This window comes from Podarcis pityusensis (assembly GCF_964106645.2).
Source record: "Podarcis pityusensis genome assembly, chromosome: 13".
NCBI lineage: Eukaryota > Metazoa > Chordata > Lepidosauria > Squamata > Lacertidae > Podarcis > Podarcis pityusensis.
This window is the reverse complement of record NC_138038.1, coordinates 35,508,618-35,526,104: the sequence shown is the minus strand read 5'-3', so window position 1 is coordinate 35,526,104 and position 17,487 is coordinate 35,508,618. Positions and strand designations below refer to the sequence as shown.

The window sequence follows — 17,487 nt, the reverse complement described above, 5'->3', positions numbered from 1 at the left end:
TGAACAAGCTGGAGCTTTGGTCTGATCCAGCATGGGGTATGTAGATGAGGAGAAGCTTGCAAACACTGAGTAACGACACCAAAGGAGCAGTAGTGACATTGGCCACATCTCCTTGTAAGAATTCAAGCTTAGAATTGAAGATCAAGCTTGCCAAGGAGTCAGCTGCCAATAAACTGAGACTGGCTCTGGAAATGGCAGATCAAGTTGATGGATTATGCCGAAATGGCTAAAATGACCGGAAGAATCAGAAATCAAGAAGACCAAAATTTTAATAAGGAACGGGGAAATTTTATAACTTAAAGACCATTGTAGACAGTTAAAAGACCATTGTAGACAGATAAAATCATTAGTAGGATTGGAGTATCACTTGTAGTTTAATGATGAATTTTGCATACAACGGAGAAGTAAAAGATTTTGATTATAATAAAAGATGTAGGAGGAAATGATTAACAGTAGGACCCACAAAGTGGAGGAGGGAAGTTTAAGAGATTCATTGGAATCTTGTTTTTATGTTGTATGTTGGATATGCGACTGTAAAGTTTTAATCTGAAAAACCAAATAAATAAATTTAACAAAAGAAAAGAGAGCCATCTCTGCCCAACAGGTCAGAAAGAAAAATGCTTAACCACTGACTTATTTATCATTAAAAATGACATTATGTATAGGTTTCTGTTTTTATTCTACTACATAGACCTGGCCAAAGTCAGAAGGAAGAACAGCCTCTGAGAATGCCTAAAGTGCAGAATACGTCTGAAGGCAGTATGGCTCTCAATGCCAGTTGATGGGAATCACAGGCGGGGAGAGTAAACTTGCGCTGAGGTCCTGCTTGTGGTCTTCCAAAGAGAGATCTGGGTTGGCTACTGTGAATACAGGATGCTGGACTAGATGGGCCTTTGGCCTGACCCAGCAGGGGTCTTCTGACCTTCTGCTGTGCTTCAAATGGGCCACTCAGATATTGTGAATTTGGCAACCGCGTCATTGTTGTTTTGAACTTATTGTGTTTTCCAGCTTCAGTGGGAGGGAAAATACAGGTTGGCATTTTGAGGCCAACAATGTCACACAGACCTGCATATACGAATAGCACCAATCCCACAACATACACTTGCGTGAAAGGGCCTTAACTGGCTAACGTTGGCATCTGTGTCTCTAAATAACAGTTCACTGCTTTCAGTGGATGGATTGACAAAGTGATGTGCTGAAACAAATGTCAGAAAGACTCTGGGGCCTGTGAATTTGGCACAATACTGAGGTTTCATTGCTTTGCAACTTAACAGCAAGAGGAAAGATTCTTGCCTTTTTCTGTCTCCTGCAAATTTGGATATCCAAAACAAAATATGATGTGTTTTGAAACTGTGACAGATTAATTTGAACTCTGTTATTGCATCAAATTCTAGATAATTTGTAAAATTTGATTTGAACCCTGATTTGAACAGTCACACACAGAGAGACGCAAACACACACAGGGGATTCAGAAGACCAGGAACCTTCTATAAGCACATGCAGAACGTGGATAGGGAAGCAGTGACCCTCTGGACATTGATGGACTACAACTCCCAACATCCCTGACCATTGGCCATGCTGGCTAGAGCTGATGGGAATTGTAGTCCAAGAACACCCAGGGGACCATGGGTTCCCCATCCATGGTACAGTGGTACCTCGGGTTACATACGCTTCAGGTTACAGGCGCTTCAGGTTACAGACTCCGCTAACCCAGAAATAATACATTGGGTTAAGGACTTTGCTTCAGGATGAGAACAGAAATTGTGCTCTGGCGGCACGGTGGCAGCAGGAGGCCCCGTTAGCTAAAGTGGTGCTTCAGGTTAAGAACAGTTTCAGGTTAAGTACGGACCTCCGGAACGATTTAAGTACTTAACCCGAGGTACCACTGTATAGTGAAAGTGGATACAGCTTTTTTCCACCCCTCCTTCCCATCTCATCACAGGATAACTCTGTGAAACTGATTGGCGAACATACTAAATATACTTCTCACACAACACATGGCTGATTTGCAGCTGCGTGATATGGCTGTGGGAATTAGCTTAGATGGCTTTAAAAGCAAAGAGGGATAGGCTACAAGAATTTATAGAAGGCCCGGCCAATCCAGAGGCTTCTTCTTATCACCTGCCAATCACAGTATCTGTTATTCTACATTCCTATTCCCTTCTGTTCCTAAACAGGACTCTGAAGCCTGGGCATCCATAGCCTCAGAATACATGGTTCCCTCCAGATGCTGTTGGAGTACAGCTTCCATCATCCCTGACTATTGGCCATTCTCGCAGGGGATTCTGGGAGTTGTAGTCCCGCATGATCAGGAAGGGAACCCTGTGGACTACCCCTGAGTTAGGTTATAGCCCAGAGTCCCTGACAGTTGTGTTACTTGCAAAGGTGGAATTCTGACAGTTATATCTGGCCTGTACCTTTTCACCCAGGTGGGGGGAGGGAGGCGAGCTTTTTGATATCTCTGCATGCAATACAATTAACGTTTGATTCAATCAATCTCCTTACAGTTTCGCCTCCTTACAGTCTACTTCCTACCTTGCTTTCATTGCAGCATACTTATCTAGGTAGAGTCTCTTTCTTTCTTGAAGCATCTTAGCTGATGTTATTGGCAGTTTATTTATGAATTAAATTTGTATACCACCCTTCATCAAAAAAATCTCAGGGCGATTCACAGAATAAAATCAAGATGAACTTTGCAAAAGCTGAGGTGCTGTAGCAAACCAAAGCTCTTTGAAAATTCTCCTCTGTGAGGCCACCAGGATAACTGCAATAATAATGGCCAGAGTGGAGCTACTGGATCCTAACGCCAAACTTTGAAAAGCGCTCCTTTGCAAATTTAGATAAGCTTTGACTGGAACTGAGCCGCTAGGCCATATTAGAGCACCTCCGATTAGGGTGGACAAGACTAGCAAGAGCTGAGCTGCTAGCGCACAAATCCACTGTTCTTTCAAGAGATTCTCTGCAAGTTAATTGAAATAAGCGAGATAAGCTTGGCAAGCAGCCAGCTGCATGTCAATTAAGATGAGAACTCACGAACAGCGAGAAACAAAAGAAGCCTTAAAATCTACTGTTAGGCATCAACAGATGGCAATAGGATAACAATTTTGCTTTTTGTTGCGCATGTGTATCTTTAGGAATGTGGTGTGCTAATAATATTAAAATGCCCACACTAGAGCTATGAGCTTGGCTCTCTGGTTGGGTGAAAGGGTGGAGATAAGAGCCTTAAGAGGCGCACTGGGAAGCAGCCACGACACACCCACCCACGTATAAAAGACGTATGGTGGGACATTGGTGGGGAGGGGAGGGCTGCATCTCAGTAGCAGAGTGTCTGCTTTGCATGCAGAAGGTCCCAGGTTTGATCCCTGGCATCTCCAGCTAGGGCTGGGACAGATCTCCTGGCCGAAAACCTGGAGAGCCACTGCCAGGCAGCGTAGAGACCACAGAGCAGTACAAGGCAGCTTCCTAAAAGGCAGTGGAATAAGACAAGAGTCGGGCTCTGCACAGATGGTAAACTTTTGAGGCTCTGCAGAGATAGCAAAACTAGGGCAGTTTGGGAGTGCTTCCCCCTAGCAATGGTCCAGTACATCTTGAGAGCCATACTATAGATAATGGGGGGGAAATATATGGGGAGAGTGTCTTCTTCCTGGAGGCGTGGCCTGGCAGAAGCCTGTTGATTCTCGTCTTGATCTCCATTCTCCACTACTTCCCCCCCCCCCAAACAATTCCATGGAAGGGTTTGTGGAATGGATTGGATGGATCATCATAAGTTTCACCCTCTGCCTGGCCTGGTCAATTTCACTCCCTGAGAAACAGGAAGTGGGCATGATCACGAGAGCAAAGTGCATAAGGATGCCTTTTTTCCTCCTCCACCCTTTGCTATGTAAGGCTATTGTTATGGTGTCGGTAACAGGGAAGATGCTCTGCAGAAATTTTCATCAGCGTACACAGCTCCAGAGGCGGAGCTAGCTGCTCTGGCACCCAGAGCGGGGTGGGGCGAGCGTCCCAGGGTGATGGGGGGGGCGATGTCACACCCCCTCAGGGATGACACCCAGGGCAGGCCGCTCCTACTGCACCCCCTTCCTCCACCAATGCCCAGCTCCTGACTTACTTTAATCTCTGTAGTGGCGCCTTCCCTGTGGAACTCCCTTGACTACATAACTTTTAGAAGACATCTGAAGGCAGCCCTGTATCGGGAAGTTTTTAATATTTGATGTTTTATTATGTTTCAATATATGCTGTAAGCCATCCAGAGTGGCTGGGGAAACCCAGCCAGATGGGCGGGGTGTAAATAAAATTATTATTAAATCACTGGGTGGTTGAAATCACTGAGTGGTGGGAACCCAGTGAGGGAAAATGCTTTGAATATTGATCTGGTGCCTCAAAAATCCTCCCTCCTTAGGATTTCTACTTTGCTTTTCTACCTAAAATATAATCTGAGCAGCTAGCTGGGAACACTTAATGTCTGCAATGTCTCCTCAATCCCACCCAGCCAATTGAGTAAATTTCAGGACTAAATTGTCACAATCCAGGCATGAGTCTATTCCACAAGCTGAAATTCAGCACCATTGCTTTTTAAAGCTAGGGCAGGCTTCTAGCCAATTAAGGTTGTGTAAAGAGTGAGAACATAATAGGTAAAAGGTAAAGGACCCCTGGATGGTTAAGTCCAGTCAAAGGCGACTATGGGGTTGTGGCGCTTAACTCACTTTCAGGCCAAGGGAGTCGGTGTTTGTCCACAGACAGCCTTCTGAGTTATGTGGTCGGCACGACTAAACTGCTTCTGGTGCAACAGAACACTGTGACGGAAGCCAGAGCACATGAAAACGCCATTTCCCTTCCCACCACAGTGGTACCTATTTTTCTACTTGCACTGGCATGCTTTCAAACTGCTAGGTTGGCAGGAGCTGGGACAGAGCAACGGGAGCTCACCCCGATGCAGGGATTCGAACCGCCGACCTTCTGATCGGCAAGCCCAAGAAGCTCAGTGGTTTAGACCACAGTGCCACCAGCATCCTAAGAACATAATAAAAGCCCATAGGTCTAGCCATTCCAGCATTGTGCTTTCCTCACAGTGGCTCATCAGATGCCCCACCAAAGCCCGTAAGCTTGAGACAAGAGCCCTAGCACTCTTCCAGTGCTGCTCTCTAGTAACTGGTCTTTGGTCAGACAGACAGGAGGGTGAGCAGAGGCGGGGGGGAGGTGGAATTGAAGGGAAATTAGGAAGTTCAGGTAAGGAGACAGAAGGTAAGGCAGATCAGGACAATGGTAGTGCCTCAAGTTTCCTTCAGCAGGGTGAGGAGGGCAGATTGGCAGTCAGTCTAATGAATATAACAATATCTATTTGATATCATAAGATTAAAAAGTGTGAATGCTCAAGCGATGAATGAATGAACAGTTTTAACAACAAATATACACAACCTTCATTACCCAATTCAAATCACTGCAGGTTCCTTGGCAGCAGGTGTATTTGTTGAATGAATGAATGAATGAATGATGCAACCTAAGTTTTGCTTGTTGATGGTGCAATGGCCATGTGACCTACTTTACAAAGGACAGTCCACCTGATCCCTTATATCCATGCCCAATCACTGAGGTCTTGGGGAAAGTCACTGTTAGTGGCCCCCTATGGCTTGGGTGCAAAGCTCGCATCCACCAGGAGTCATGAGTTTAGTATTGTGGACCCAATTTTATGGAACTTCTTCCTAGTTGAGGTCAGGCAAGCCCCCTTTCCTGCTGAACTTCTGACACCGACTGAAAGCACCTTTTTATTTCAGCAGGCGTTTTAACTGAAGTTTGATTTTGTAGTTTTTATAGAATATGATATCTAAGAAGTATATAAATTGCATAAGTAAATAAACATGTGCAAATTCCATGCAAATATCTGTCCTCTTTTCTCATCTCTTTTTTGGTGAAGCATTCCCACCTCCCTTTCTCTCTTTCTTACATGCACATGATGTGTGTCCTGGGGTGTGTGCGCATCCAGGAATAATAATAATAATAATAATAATAATAATAATAATAATAATAATAAATTTATTGTACCATGCCCATCTGGCTGGGTCTCCCCAGCCACTCTGGGCGGCTTCCAACAAAGATTAAAAATACATTAAAATGTCACACAATAAAAACTTCCCTGAACAGGGCTGCCTTCAGAGGTAGCAAGAGTGGGCCCACAGCATCTGAAGGGCCACGTGTAAAGGAGTGGAGGGCCATGCACAGCCCCTAAGCTGCGGTTTTCCCAAATTCCCAGGCTCCTTTGGCAGCTGCATGACAAGTAATACAGTCACAAAACAGACTCAGCGGTGCAATATTTTGTATGTCTACTCGGCAGGGTACTTACTCTCTTGTAAGCACATTTATAATTGCAGCACATGTTTGTCAATAGGGAAGCCTTTGGCTCACTTATTATTAAACAAGGAAACGGCATTCTTTCATTCTTTTTTCCCTTCTTAGATAAGTGATTATCACAATAAGATGCCCTGAGAACAAGAACTGCTGATTTAGGCCCCACTTAACTTAAATCATGTAACAGGTCCATCTGCCAAAGGCTAATTGTGTGGGCTTATACATCTGAGAAGCCTTTTCCCACATGCTAAAATGTCTCAGTCATAGCTGAGAACCTGACAGGGTGAATTTCCACACATTTCCCCACTCGGTGTGTGTGTTTTAATTCTGTTTTGTTTTTCAGGTACAGCACTGGCAACTGAACTTCTTCTATCCACTGAATGCACAAACCCTCTCTCTCTCTCTCTCTCTCTCTCTCTCTCTCTCACACACACACACACACACACACACACACACACACACACATCCAGAGACAGTCACATTATATAAGGGTTAGAGTATTGGGGGCGGGAAAGCCAAACAGCATCTATGAAAAGATTTTATGCCGGATGCTAGGCGGAGGATTAGCTCTGGGGCCAGCTGTCTTATTCTCTGCAAACGCACACAAAATGTTACAGCCGTCGGCCGGCTCCAGAGAAAAAGGGAGCCGGCAAATGAGTGATACAGCTTCGATTCTCCCTCTGTTACAGGCGTTGAAGGTGCCGAGATATATTTGGCTGGAGTCAACTTGGAAACTCCATTTTTGACTGTGACAGAGCCAAAACTCTGGGCTGGGTAGGTGGAAGGCGAGATTGGGAGGTAGCATGGGCAGGCGGGTGAACTAGATGGACAGATGACTAGGGAAATGTCAGGATCCACACAAAACTGCAGTTCCCAGAGTTCTTTGGCCGCTGGTACTGATTGATGTAGGGTTGATATCACCCTTTTGCACTAGATTGGGAAAGGTGTTGGTCTGGGGAGCGCTAAGAGTGGAAGAAGGACCTTTGGGAAAAGTCTGGCCTAAATGACCCACAACACCAGGATGAAAGGCATGTAAGACAAGAATGAACGCCAGGAAAAGGGGAAGAGGAAAGGAAAGGTTTTAACACCTTAGCTTCAGTGGAGAGAGAGTTAGTCACACACTGCAGTGCTGCTGAAATCAACAGCAGAATTAGATCCTGATTTCATATCCCGTTTTGTTGGGAGCCATCAAAACCACCCTTTCCTCATTCAGGTGTCAAGGGAAATTGTGGTTTAACAAAACAGGATATAAGCACTGAAACTGGCTGCATGAAAGGAAGAGGGAGGATATGGGTACACTGCTCAATCTTTGCCCAGTAAGCCATGGTTCATTGGACCAAGATTTTTTACGTTTGAACTGAGCCTATGCATTGCTTATTTTCTCCAGTTAGGGGACTTTATAGATATATGTGTCTGTGTATGTATCATAGTCTGCTGTGAATTTCAGAAGTAGGTGGTAGCAGCCAAAGTTAGAAGGAGAGAATGGGAAGGAAAAGGAGACAGTGGGCAGAAAGAGGATAGCCACAGATGGATGGGTGGGTGGGTGGGTGGGTGGTTAGTTGTAATGGGAGTTATAAAGAGACAAAGCGGGTGGATGATGTATGGATACGTATGGATAACAAACTGACAGATAGTGATGTATTAGGACCAGGTTCTTAAATGAAAGGACATCACTTGATTTATCTGCATTTTATGACTGGCAGGTGAATGTGTGAACTAACTCCGATGTGTGTGTGGTGATGTGTTACTTCTGTTGCTGTGGCTAGATCTGTGATTGCCTATTCACACATGCAAGTCATCTGTGATGACAGCAGTCATCTTATTATATTTATATAGAGTGGTACCTTGGGTTAAGTACTTAATTCGTTCCGGAGGTCCGTTCTTAACCTGAAACTGTTCTTAACCTGAAGCACCACTTTGGCTAATGGGGCCTCCTGCTGCCGCCGCACCGCCGGAGCACGATTTCTGTTCTCATCCTGAAGCAAAGTTCTTAACCCAAGGTACTATTTCTGGGTTAGTGGAGTCTGTAACCTGAAGCGTATGTAACCTGAAGCATATGTAACCCGAGGTACCACTGTAAAGGTAAAGGTACCCCTGACCGTTAGGTCCAGTTGCGAATGACTGGGGTTGCATGCTCATCTCGCTCTATAGGCCGAGGGAGCCGGCATCCACTTCTGGGTCATATGGACAGCATGACTAAGCCGCTTCTGGTGAACCAGAGCAGCAAATGGAAACGCCGTTTACCTTCCCGCTGGAGTATTTACCTACTTGCACTTGACGTGCTTTCGAACTGCTAGGTGGGCAGGAGCAGGGACTGAACAACGGGAGCTTACCCCATCACAGGGATTCAGACTGCCGACCTTCCGATCGGCAAGCCCTAGGCTCTGTGGTTTAGACCACAGTGCCACCCGCATCCATATATATATATGCGCATGTCTTAATCAAGCCTTGATGTGTAGCAATGATGGTGCAGAAATAAACAATGGGATAGATATCTGGAAAGTGCTAAAGACTTGAGTGGAGGGGTAGGAGACAGGCTTCAGTTTCTTCCTGCACTTATTGGGTCATGGGAACCATAGTTTACTGGGACATCCAAATCTGGCAAACCATGGTTACCACTCACCATTTTTGCCTCCAAAACCAGCAATGGCTTCTGACTCTGCTTTGGAATCAAGCTATGATTAGGGAAGATATGTGAAGAGAGAGTAAAGGGAGCCGCAGGAGAACAGATTTATTATTTTTAATTTCATTTATTTCCTCCAAGGAGATCTGAGTAGCATACAAAGACCCCACTAAGCATTTTATCCTCGCCACAGCCCTGGGCGACAGGATGGGCTGAGAGAAAGACTAGGCCGAGCATTAACCCATTAAGAATCAGCGCTGAGCGAGGATTTGAACTTGGACCTCTCCGCCACAGGCCAACGCTCTTGCCTCATGAACAAATGGGTAAGGAAATGGAAAGGCTTAGGTGATGGAGACTCAGGAGTTTGAGTTTATACGGACAAAGTTCATGGGAAGCGTGTGGGGAGCTCATCCTTTTGTACGAAAGAAATTAGAATTAAACATCAAACTCTGCATTGCCTCTTCATTCCAGATTGGTGACATAAATACGCCCCCAGTTAATGAAAAAGTCCCCCTTTCCCCCTCTGCCACTGTGTGCACTGAGGATCAGGTTAGCAGAAAATGCACTCGAAAACTGTTGTAACAACCTTCAGGCTTTTGAATCCGTCCCTTTCTCCACCTCACCCCCAGCCTTGGCTGTCAAAGACAGGGCAGCTTTGACTGTCTAGGGGCACCCATTTCACACGCAAAATTTGCCTTGCTGCCTTGTTAGCTTTGGGAAATGATTTGCTATTAGTCAGGATGACGTAGCTGGTGCAGGATGAGGGTGTCTTGAACCTTAACACAGGAATTGTGCCTGTCTGGGTCACTCACACCAAAGTCCATCTGCCCAGCAGGGATTTCTTTGAGTCTGCATTTTTTAAAGATAAGACACCTGAACTGCACCTCCCAGACTAGTGACTTTGATAAGAATTAGGAATGGGCAAATCGGTGCATTTCAGTTTATTTCTTTTTCTCCACAGTCCTAAGTCCAGTTCTGCACATTTCTGTTTTTGTGTGTTTTATCAGTCCTTATAAAAATTAATGATAATTTTTGGCTTAATTTTTCCTAATATGCACATTGTTGTAAGATTGTCCTCCCTCCCCCCAAACACATTTTTGCAAAGTGTTATGAAAGTTATCTTCACTAATATGTGCATTTTTATACACACTTTCCCCTAGTATATGCATTTTTGAAAAACGTAATACTTGGCTGGAGAACTGCATAGGATTTTTATTTTTTTTTAAGAGCAAATTTTGAAGGCAGGCTGCATTTCTGTTTTGGTATTGTTTTGGAAAGCGCAGAACCATTAAGTCCACCTTTAAATGCAAACTCTACCACCCAAGTCAGAATGCGTTTATCCCCTCCGTCTTGAATTCCTCTGATTCTTGACTCAAAGATGCACATCAGTACCCAAAAATGCACGTTTTAGAAAGGAATCCATCTATTTCCCCTAAAGCAGGCAGGATCACACTGTCTGCTTCAGAGCTGTGTGGTGGGCTTGGGCTCCCCGCTTTCCTAAATGATCCCACCTCCTTGCCACCATCAGCTCTGCCTGTTTGATTTATTCTCCCATAAGCCCAATTGGCGTCATTGTCCATAAGGAGCAGAGAAGGCAAGCAAAGGCAGGCTGCTACGCTTTTGCCTTGCTCGTGCCCCTGCTTGCAAGTGAGTAGGCAAAAGGATCGGGGCCATGGAGAGGAGCTGGGGAGACCCTGCTGGGGTGTGGGCCTATGGAGATGGCCCCAAATCCCAATCCCAAGCTTCGGGGGGCAGGGGACAAGGTCCTTGAGGCACCAGCATATAGAGGACACATATTCCTAGTTATTATGAGGTCACCATTAATGAAAGGAACAGTGCTGAAGAATGAATGTGCTTCCTGAAAGTTTCCTTTAAGAGGCCACGAGAGAGCAATGCAATAAAACTTGCATGAAATACACAGACAGCCTCATTGCATCTCCCTAATGAAATGCAGATCACCCGATGTCACACCTAGATTAAAATTTAGTACGGCTACTGGGGCAGTGTGTGTGTGTGTGTTTGGGGGCACATGTGGCTCATTGGCCACCCCTTGGCCACCTCTGATCCAACGCCTCCTCCTGATTTATGAATCAAACCCATCTAAAGGAATCCGGCTGAAATATTAGCCTGGCCGTTTCTCAAAGACTCCCAGGGTTGAGAATGTCATGTGTTCCTAAGCCATCCTTTCCAGTGAGCTGCCACCACCCTTAGAGTACTGAGGCTCATCTTGGAATGTCCTACCTGAACCTCATCCTTTTGGACTGACTTCTGACTCAAGTGAGCATTCATAGGCTTGGTCCTCAAAAGACCTGCCTCCCAAGTTGCAGGCTGCAAAGTGAAGGGGGCTTGGGACGATTTGGCGGGATGAGGCGGAAGTCACAGCCAAAGCCAGAGGTTCTCCAAACAGCTGCTGGCTGTTGGCAGATGTCACTTCCGAAACACCCACCCAAAGTCCCCAGAATGATGTTCTGTAATGACACTGATGGGAGTTTCCAGGAACTAATGATGGTCACCAGTGGAAGGTGCCATTCCGCCCCTCGAAAAAGGAGCTCCCCTTAAGCTGTCCCTACACCCTCAAGTAATGTAGAAATTTTGGAAGGGGAACCACAAGGCCACGGTGACGAATTTCCTCCCAACTTTGGGACCAGTTTACTTGCAAGATCACCTCACCCCATACCGGGCCCACTAAACCACATTGATCTGCAGAACTGGCACTGCTATAAGTACTACTTAATACTTGCTTCATGCCTGTAAGAAACTGAACATTTTGTGTGGCCCCACTACACTTTGGAACTCGCTGTTGACATTGGGCTGGTGACTTCACTGTGCTCTTTTCAGCAGCTGCTTAAAAACAATTTTGTTTGGGCAAGTCTGTAGAATGCTGAACTGTTTTCATCTTCTTCTTTTTTAAGCTACTGTTGATTTTCATCACCTTTTGAAATATTTTAATACCTGTTTTAACAACAGCTTTCAATGTTTTATTTTCTATTGCTGTAAATCATGTGGAGGGTTGTTTCTTTTTTACAACCAAGTAGTATATAATTTTCTTAAACAAATAAAATAAAAACCCACCTAACCCCACCCTTAAATTGATGGAGGGAGGGCTAATTGCCCTCCTCCCCTTCCATCAGTCCAAATTTGAGTTGAAAGTTATGATAATGTTTGGCTTAATTCTGCACCGGGCTCAATCCAGCCTAATTCTGTGGGTAGCTGTTTCTGACTAAGGGCACTTCTACACCAGGGATTTAAATGCAGAATTCCCACTCTTTGCCCTGTGAAAAAGTGAGGGAAAATTGGCATGGTGGAAGATGGCAGTACTTGATGAGGCATGGAAAGTGGTTTTAGCTGTCAGTAGGAGAACAAGGAATGGGCAGGTCTAAAAACCCTCAGCCTGGATGCACCATTGCAGTGAGATCTTGTGACCCTCATCCTAGACCCTGCCTTTGTAACAGACATTTTATAAAAGGATTATATACAGTGCGGCTGGAGAACCTCGAAGCCAGGGGCCAAATGTGGCCCTCCTGGCTTTTCTATCTGGCTCTCTGGATTCTCTCAAGTCCTCACTGTCTCTCTGGCCAAGCATCACACCCCAAGAGTTTTTGCCTGGTCAGAATGTGCCCCTGAACTCTGATCATGCCTCTTGCTTGTCTAGACGGAGGGTAGACGGGGTCACTTGAGTGTGTGTAGAAACTGGCCTACTGTGCAAAGGCAATATTTGCATGCGTTGCTCCACCCACACCTGTCTCTGGCCCCGCCCACCATATGGCCCTTGGAAGGTTGCCCAGAAGGGAATGTGGCCCTCAAGCAGAAAAGAGTTTCATATCCCTGATGTGCAGGGACCTACCCAGCCCTCAAAAACATCCAAATGCAATCTGAATTCTGCAGGATGAAAAGCCAGATTCTGCCACCCAAATGGATTATGAAAAATAAACCCTTTAGAATATATTTTGCATAATTAAGACTGATTCCAAATTCATCTCTGCTGCCATAAGGTCTAGAAACCTTTGGATCTTAGGCAAGTCAATTGAACAACTTGGGGGTTTTCCTAAAAAATATGGCAAGCCTAGTTATAGAATTTCCCTATTAGAAACATGCTTTATAAATGCTTCTGATGTCCCCAGGCATCCACATTTGGGGGAAGGACGTTCCATTGCATCTGCACAGTTATCCATCTCAGCCAAACACGTCAAGAGCCACAGAATATATGTGAGTAAATATATTTATATATAGGGAGAGAGAGGCAAGAGAGATCTCCGCGCAGCCACTTATAACTCTGGTGAATATTTTATGAAGTTCTGCTATGACGGTGCATATTTCAAACTGGAACTCATGCCAGTTATGTAAAGCAATTTTGCTATGGCCGCCAACCTTCGCTCCCGTATCCAAGGTGGGCTGGGAATTTTAATTTATTATTATTTCCCCTGCTTGGCTTAACTTTTTTTTTTAAAGAAAGCAACCATCCTCTAGCTGCATCAATCAAGACCTTGTGTGACCTCTCTGAGACCTGGAGAGCTTTGGTTTGACAGAAACCTGGGAGGAGGAGGAGGAGGAGGAGGGTTGGTGAAATGGCAAGCCCCGTTGCCCCTTTCTTATTGAAAAGTTTGCTTCTTCAGTTGGGCCTGTGCCAAGTATCTAGACCCTACTGATCCCTAAATTAGGGTTGTGTTGAGCTATGGTGGGTTTGGTTGCCCCGAGCCTTGAGGATCCACAGCTCATTTTGCTCAACTCCTGAGGGATTCCTCGCTTGCTCTCCTTTCCACCAGCTCCATTTCCCCACCCTAGAGAAACAGGCAACCTCTCCGAACTCAACCCCCGGTAGGCTTAAGGAGATAATATGGGTTTGATACATTCATAATCGCCACTGCTCTCTCCCGCCCACCTCCTATCTGACTGTTTTTAAGCCCATTCAGGGGCTGCTCTCCTCTCCTCTCTATTATTTCCCCTGTGCTGGTGGAGGAGAGATCAAATTTAATCAAGGGGAAAAAGAACACGGAGCATTCAGCCCGGCAAAATAAATAAATAAACCTAGATACATTGGGGAGTTGTGTGCGTTGTGGGGTTGGCGGGGGAGATTACCGCACGGGAGGGGGGGTGGACAGATGAATGGATGAAGGTTAAAAATAGAAAATTGTTTCCCTCCTCTTGTTTTTATTGCATTCACCTCTTTCTCCACCCCCCCACCACTCCCTGCTTTCCTGATGACCCAACATGCAAAGGTTAGTAAGAGTTAAGTGTTAAGTGGTGACATGGTAAAGCCAAAAGTGCCAGGGGGGGAGGAGAGAAGGGGTTTTTTTTTAATGCAATTGGTAAGGCCAAAGCAATAACAACAAAAATTTGTTTTGCACATGTGGTTCAAGCAAACAAGCAGAACAGGATGATGCAAAAGACACCCAAATGCCCAGGTTTGCAGCAGAGAGAGAGAGACTCCATCTGGCTAAAAGCAAGGGAAGAGAGTTTTAAAAATAAACTGGATGGAAGGTGGATTGGTGGAGAGGGAGGGGTGACTAGGGCTGCGGTGGAGATGATGTACGTGCAGGACAAAAGTTGCGAGGAAAAGGAAGAGGTATGTTGAGGGAGAGAGCTTGTGGAAGAGTGTCAGAAAAGATAATAAGGCTGCGCACACACCATACATTCAAAGCACACTTAAAACACACTTGCCCCACCCAAAGAATCCTGAAGTTTACTCCTTGTGGAGCTACAAGTCCTAGGACCCTTAACATGCTACAGTTGCCAGGATTTATGGGGAGGGGGAGAGAGAGAACTGCACTTTAAACATATGGTGTGTCTGCAGCTGGAAAGTGGGCCTGTGACAATAGGGTGTGACCCTCAAGACTGTATGTGACATATTCTCTTCACCCCCCATGTTATCCTCACAACAGTCCCGCAAAGTAGGTTTGACCTGAGAGGTGGCCATTGGCCTGAGGTTACCCAGCGAGCCTCCTGGCTGAGTGGGGGTTTGGAGCCTAAGCCTCTCCATGGGCTAATCGCAGCACTCTAGCCATTATGCCGCACTTCCTATCCTGACCGCAAACAAGAGAATTTGCACTAGATCATATTGCTGGGACGAGGGAGCGGTGGTGACAGAGAGGGAGCACAAGGGGTTGTTGCAATAGGCTGTGATAGTGCGAATGCAAGGGCACACTTGTGAGCCTACGTGCGCACAGGGATGTGAGCATCTGGGTCTGCATATGGGACTATGAGTGTACAAGGAGTGAGCATTCCCACTTCAGATCTGAACCATTGGCACTCCACACACACACCCAAGGACAGTTATTAATAAGCTCAAGAAGTAGAAATACACAGAATATTGTTTGTGGGTAAAGCTAAACTGGAGCTTTGAACCAGCGCTCCTTCACCTCGTCTTCCCAACATTGCATTAAACTTCCTTCCAACGTTGAAAATCTTGTTCACAGACACACACACACTCCAAACCTTACCTGTTTAACTGCCCTAAGGTCCTCCCAGCGAACTTCCTTAATTCGTCTGTCCGAATCTCCATGGCTTCTGGCTTCTTCTGCTAAGAGAAAGAGGCAGGGTCCCCCCGGGCTATGTCCCAGTATCACCTTTGGCGACACGGAGGTTAAAAATAAATTAAAGACTCCACCAAAACATCGCGGAGGCTTCTTTGGGGAGGGCGCGAGGTCGCTGCTGGTGCGGTCGATGGATAGATAATAGGATCTCTTTATTTGTCCGTTTCCCCTTTCTTCTTTCCTTCTCTCGTTCTCTGTCCTCTCTTCTCCTTCCTTCCTTCTCTCTCTCTCTCTCTTCTTTCCCCCTCTTCCTCTTCCTCCCTCTTCCTGCAGCGCAAATCCTTTTCTTTTACCCCCCCCCCTCTCTCTTATGGCACCACGATCTCAACTTGAGGAACGGTGCGTGGGGATGCAACCATCACCGGCTCTGCCTGCCTGGCCCCGTGCCCGTTCCGCCACCGACACGGGCTTGAAGCGTCATTGGGGAAGCGTTTGCCCATATGCACTAATGCCCGTGTCCTGCGTGGGACGCTGCAGAGGCATCTGATCTCTCTCTCTTTCACACGCACACCTAGACAACTGCTCCCTCCCCGCAGGCAAGATTTCCACCAGCCTGGCTCGGGTCCGCCTCTCGCTCCCGGCCCCGAGAGGGTCTGCGAGGGGAGGCGCGGCGCTGCTCCGGGCCGGCGGAGAACTTTGAGCGTCCCAGAGAACTGGGCGGCGCCCGGAGAGGGGATTTCAGCACCGCGGACAGCGACGCGCGCGGAGAGCGCAGGACTCCGGCGCGGGATTAAGGGACTCAATCTACGCGTGTGTGAGTGTGAGCGAGCGAGTGTGTGTGTGTGAGGGGGGGGGGAATCTAGATAAGAGATTAGAGGGGTGTGGGGGATGGATAGGCGGACAGATAAAGAGTGCGCGGACAGAGAGCTTTATTGGGAGGAAAGCAGAGGTCGAGAGGAGGAGAGGGAGAGAAAGAATGCACGAAAGAAAAAGAATAAAAGAAAGAACGGAAACTAGGAAAAGAGAGAGGAGGAGGAGGAGGACAAATGTATCGACCCGTTCTTATTTTTAGGGCTGGGAAGAGAAATACACTCTAATGAGGACGGACGGACGTCTGGAGGAAAAATAATAATAATGACACAATAAATACGAACGAGGGCTTTGCGTCTCTCTCTGGAGAAAGCAGAGCGAGCAACGGGAGAGCGTGTGTGCGAGCGAGTTCCCTGCAAGTCCCGGGCGCGTCCCAAGAGGAAGGCAGGCAAACAGCTCCGTCATTAATCTTTCAAAAGTACTTAACTAAGCAGAGGCAGGAGGAAGCTGGGAAGGGCTTAGGGAGCGGAGCAACTGCAGACCCAGCAGGTCAAACAGACAGCGGCGCGGAGGTGCCTCTTTGCTGGCGGAGGCAAAGAGATGCTGCTGCTCCTCCCGAGACCTCAGACGCGCCCGGGGCTGGGAGATCAGTTGGGGGCGGGAGAGAGAGAGAGAGAGAGAGAGAGAGAGAGGTCTCCTGAGAAACTGCTCAGTAGGACACCTGCAGACGTGGGAATGGATTCCGCTCGTTCCCACGATACAGCCCAGCAGCACCCGATTACTCGGGCACTCCAGGGTGTGTTGCGTAACAAGAGGGGCGGGGAGGTGCTGCTGATCCATAGCTTTTCTGCTTTTCTGCAAGGCGACCGTTCCTCTATCTCCGCGCGGGGCCTCTCCCAACATTTTAAGCTGGTACTCGGGGTTTCTAAGGAATTGTGTTGGACTCTGGAGACGATGGAATTGGCTCCCGCAAAGAGGCAGTGACGGCCACCAAGCTGGGTGGCTTTGAAAGAGGATCAGACAAATTCGTGGAGATTAAGGATATCAGTGGCTACTAGCTCTGATGCTTCTAAGTATCGTTTGCTTAGGGTTGCACTATTTCAAAAAGTAAAAAACAGGACACCCCGAAAGTTGTTGAGCTAAGACAAAACACAAAGTTGCTGAGCTTTTTTAAAAAACAAAACCCAAGAAACCATGATTTTTCGGTTCACTTCTCTAAGATCCAGGACAAAGCACTTTTTG

At 46.6% G+C, this 17,487-nt stretch overlaps 1 protein-coding gene across 1 annotated transcript in view; it reads right to left on the bottom strand.

The window, feature by feature from the left end:
* SLC17A7 (solute carrier family 17 member 7) overlaps positions 1-16,277 on the bottom strand; it is a 64,890-nt gene extending 48,613 nt beyond the window's left edge. Inside the window, exon 1 of the mRNA XM_080976195.1 lies at positions 15,403-16,277. Within this exon, the coding sequence (XP_080832321.1) occupies positions 15,403-15,464 (62 nt within the window). The 5' untranslated portion in view covers positions 15,465-16,277. The remainder of the gene's footprint in view (positions 1-15,402) is intronic.
* Between the last annotated feature and the right edge of the window lie 1,210 nt (positions 16,278-17,487).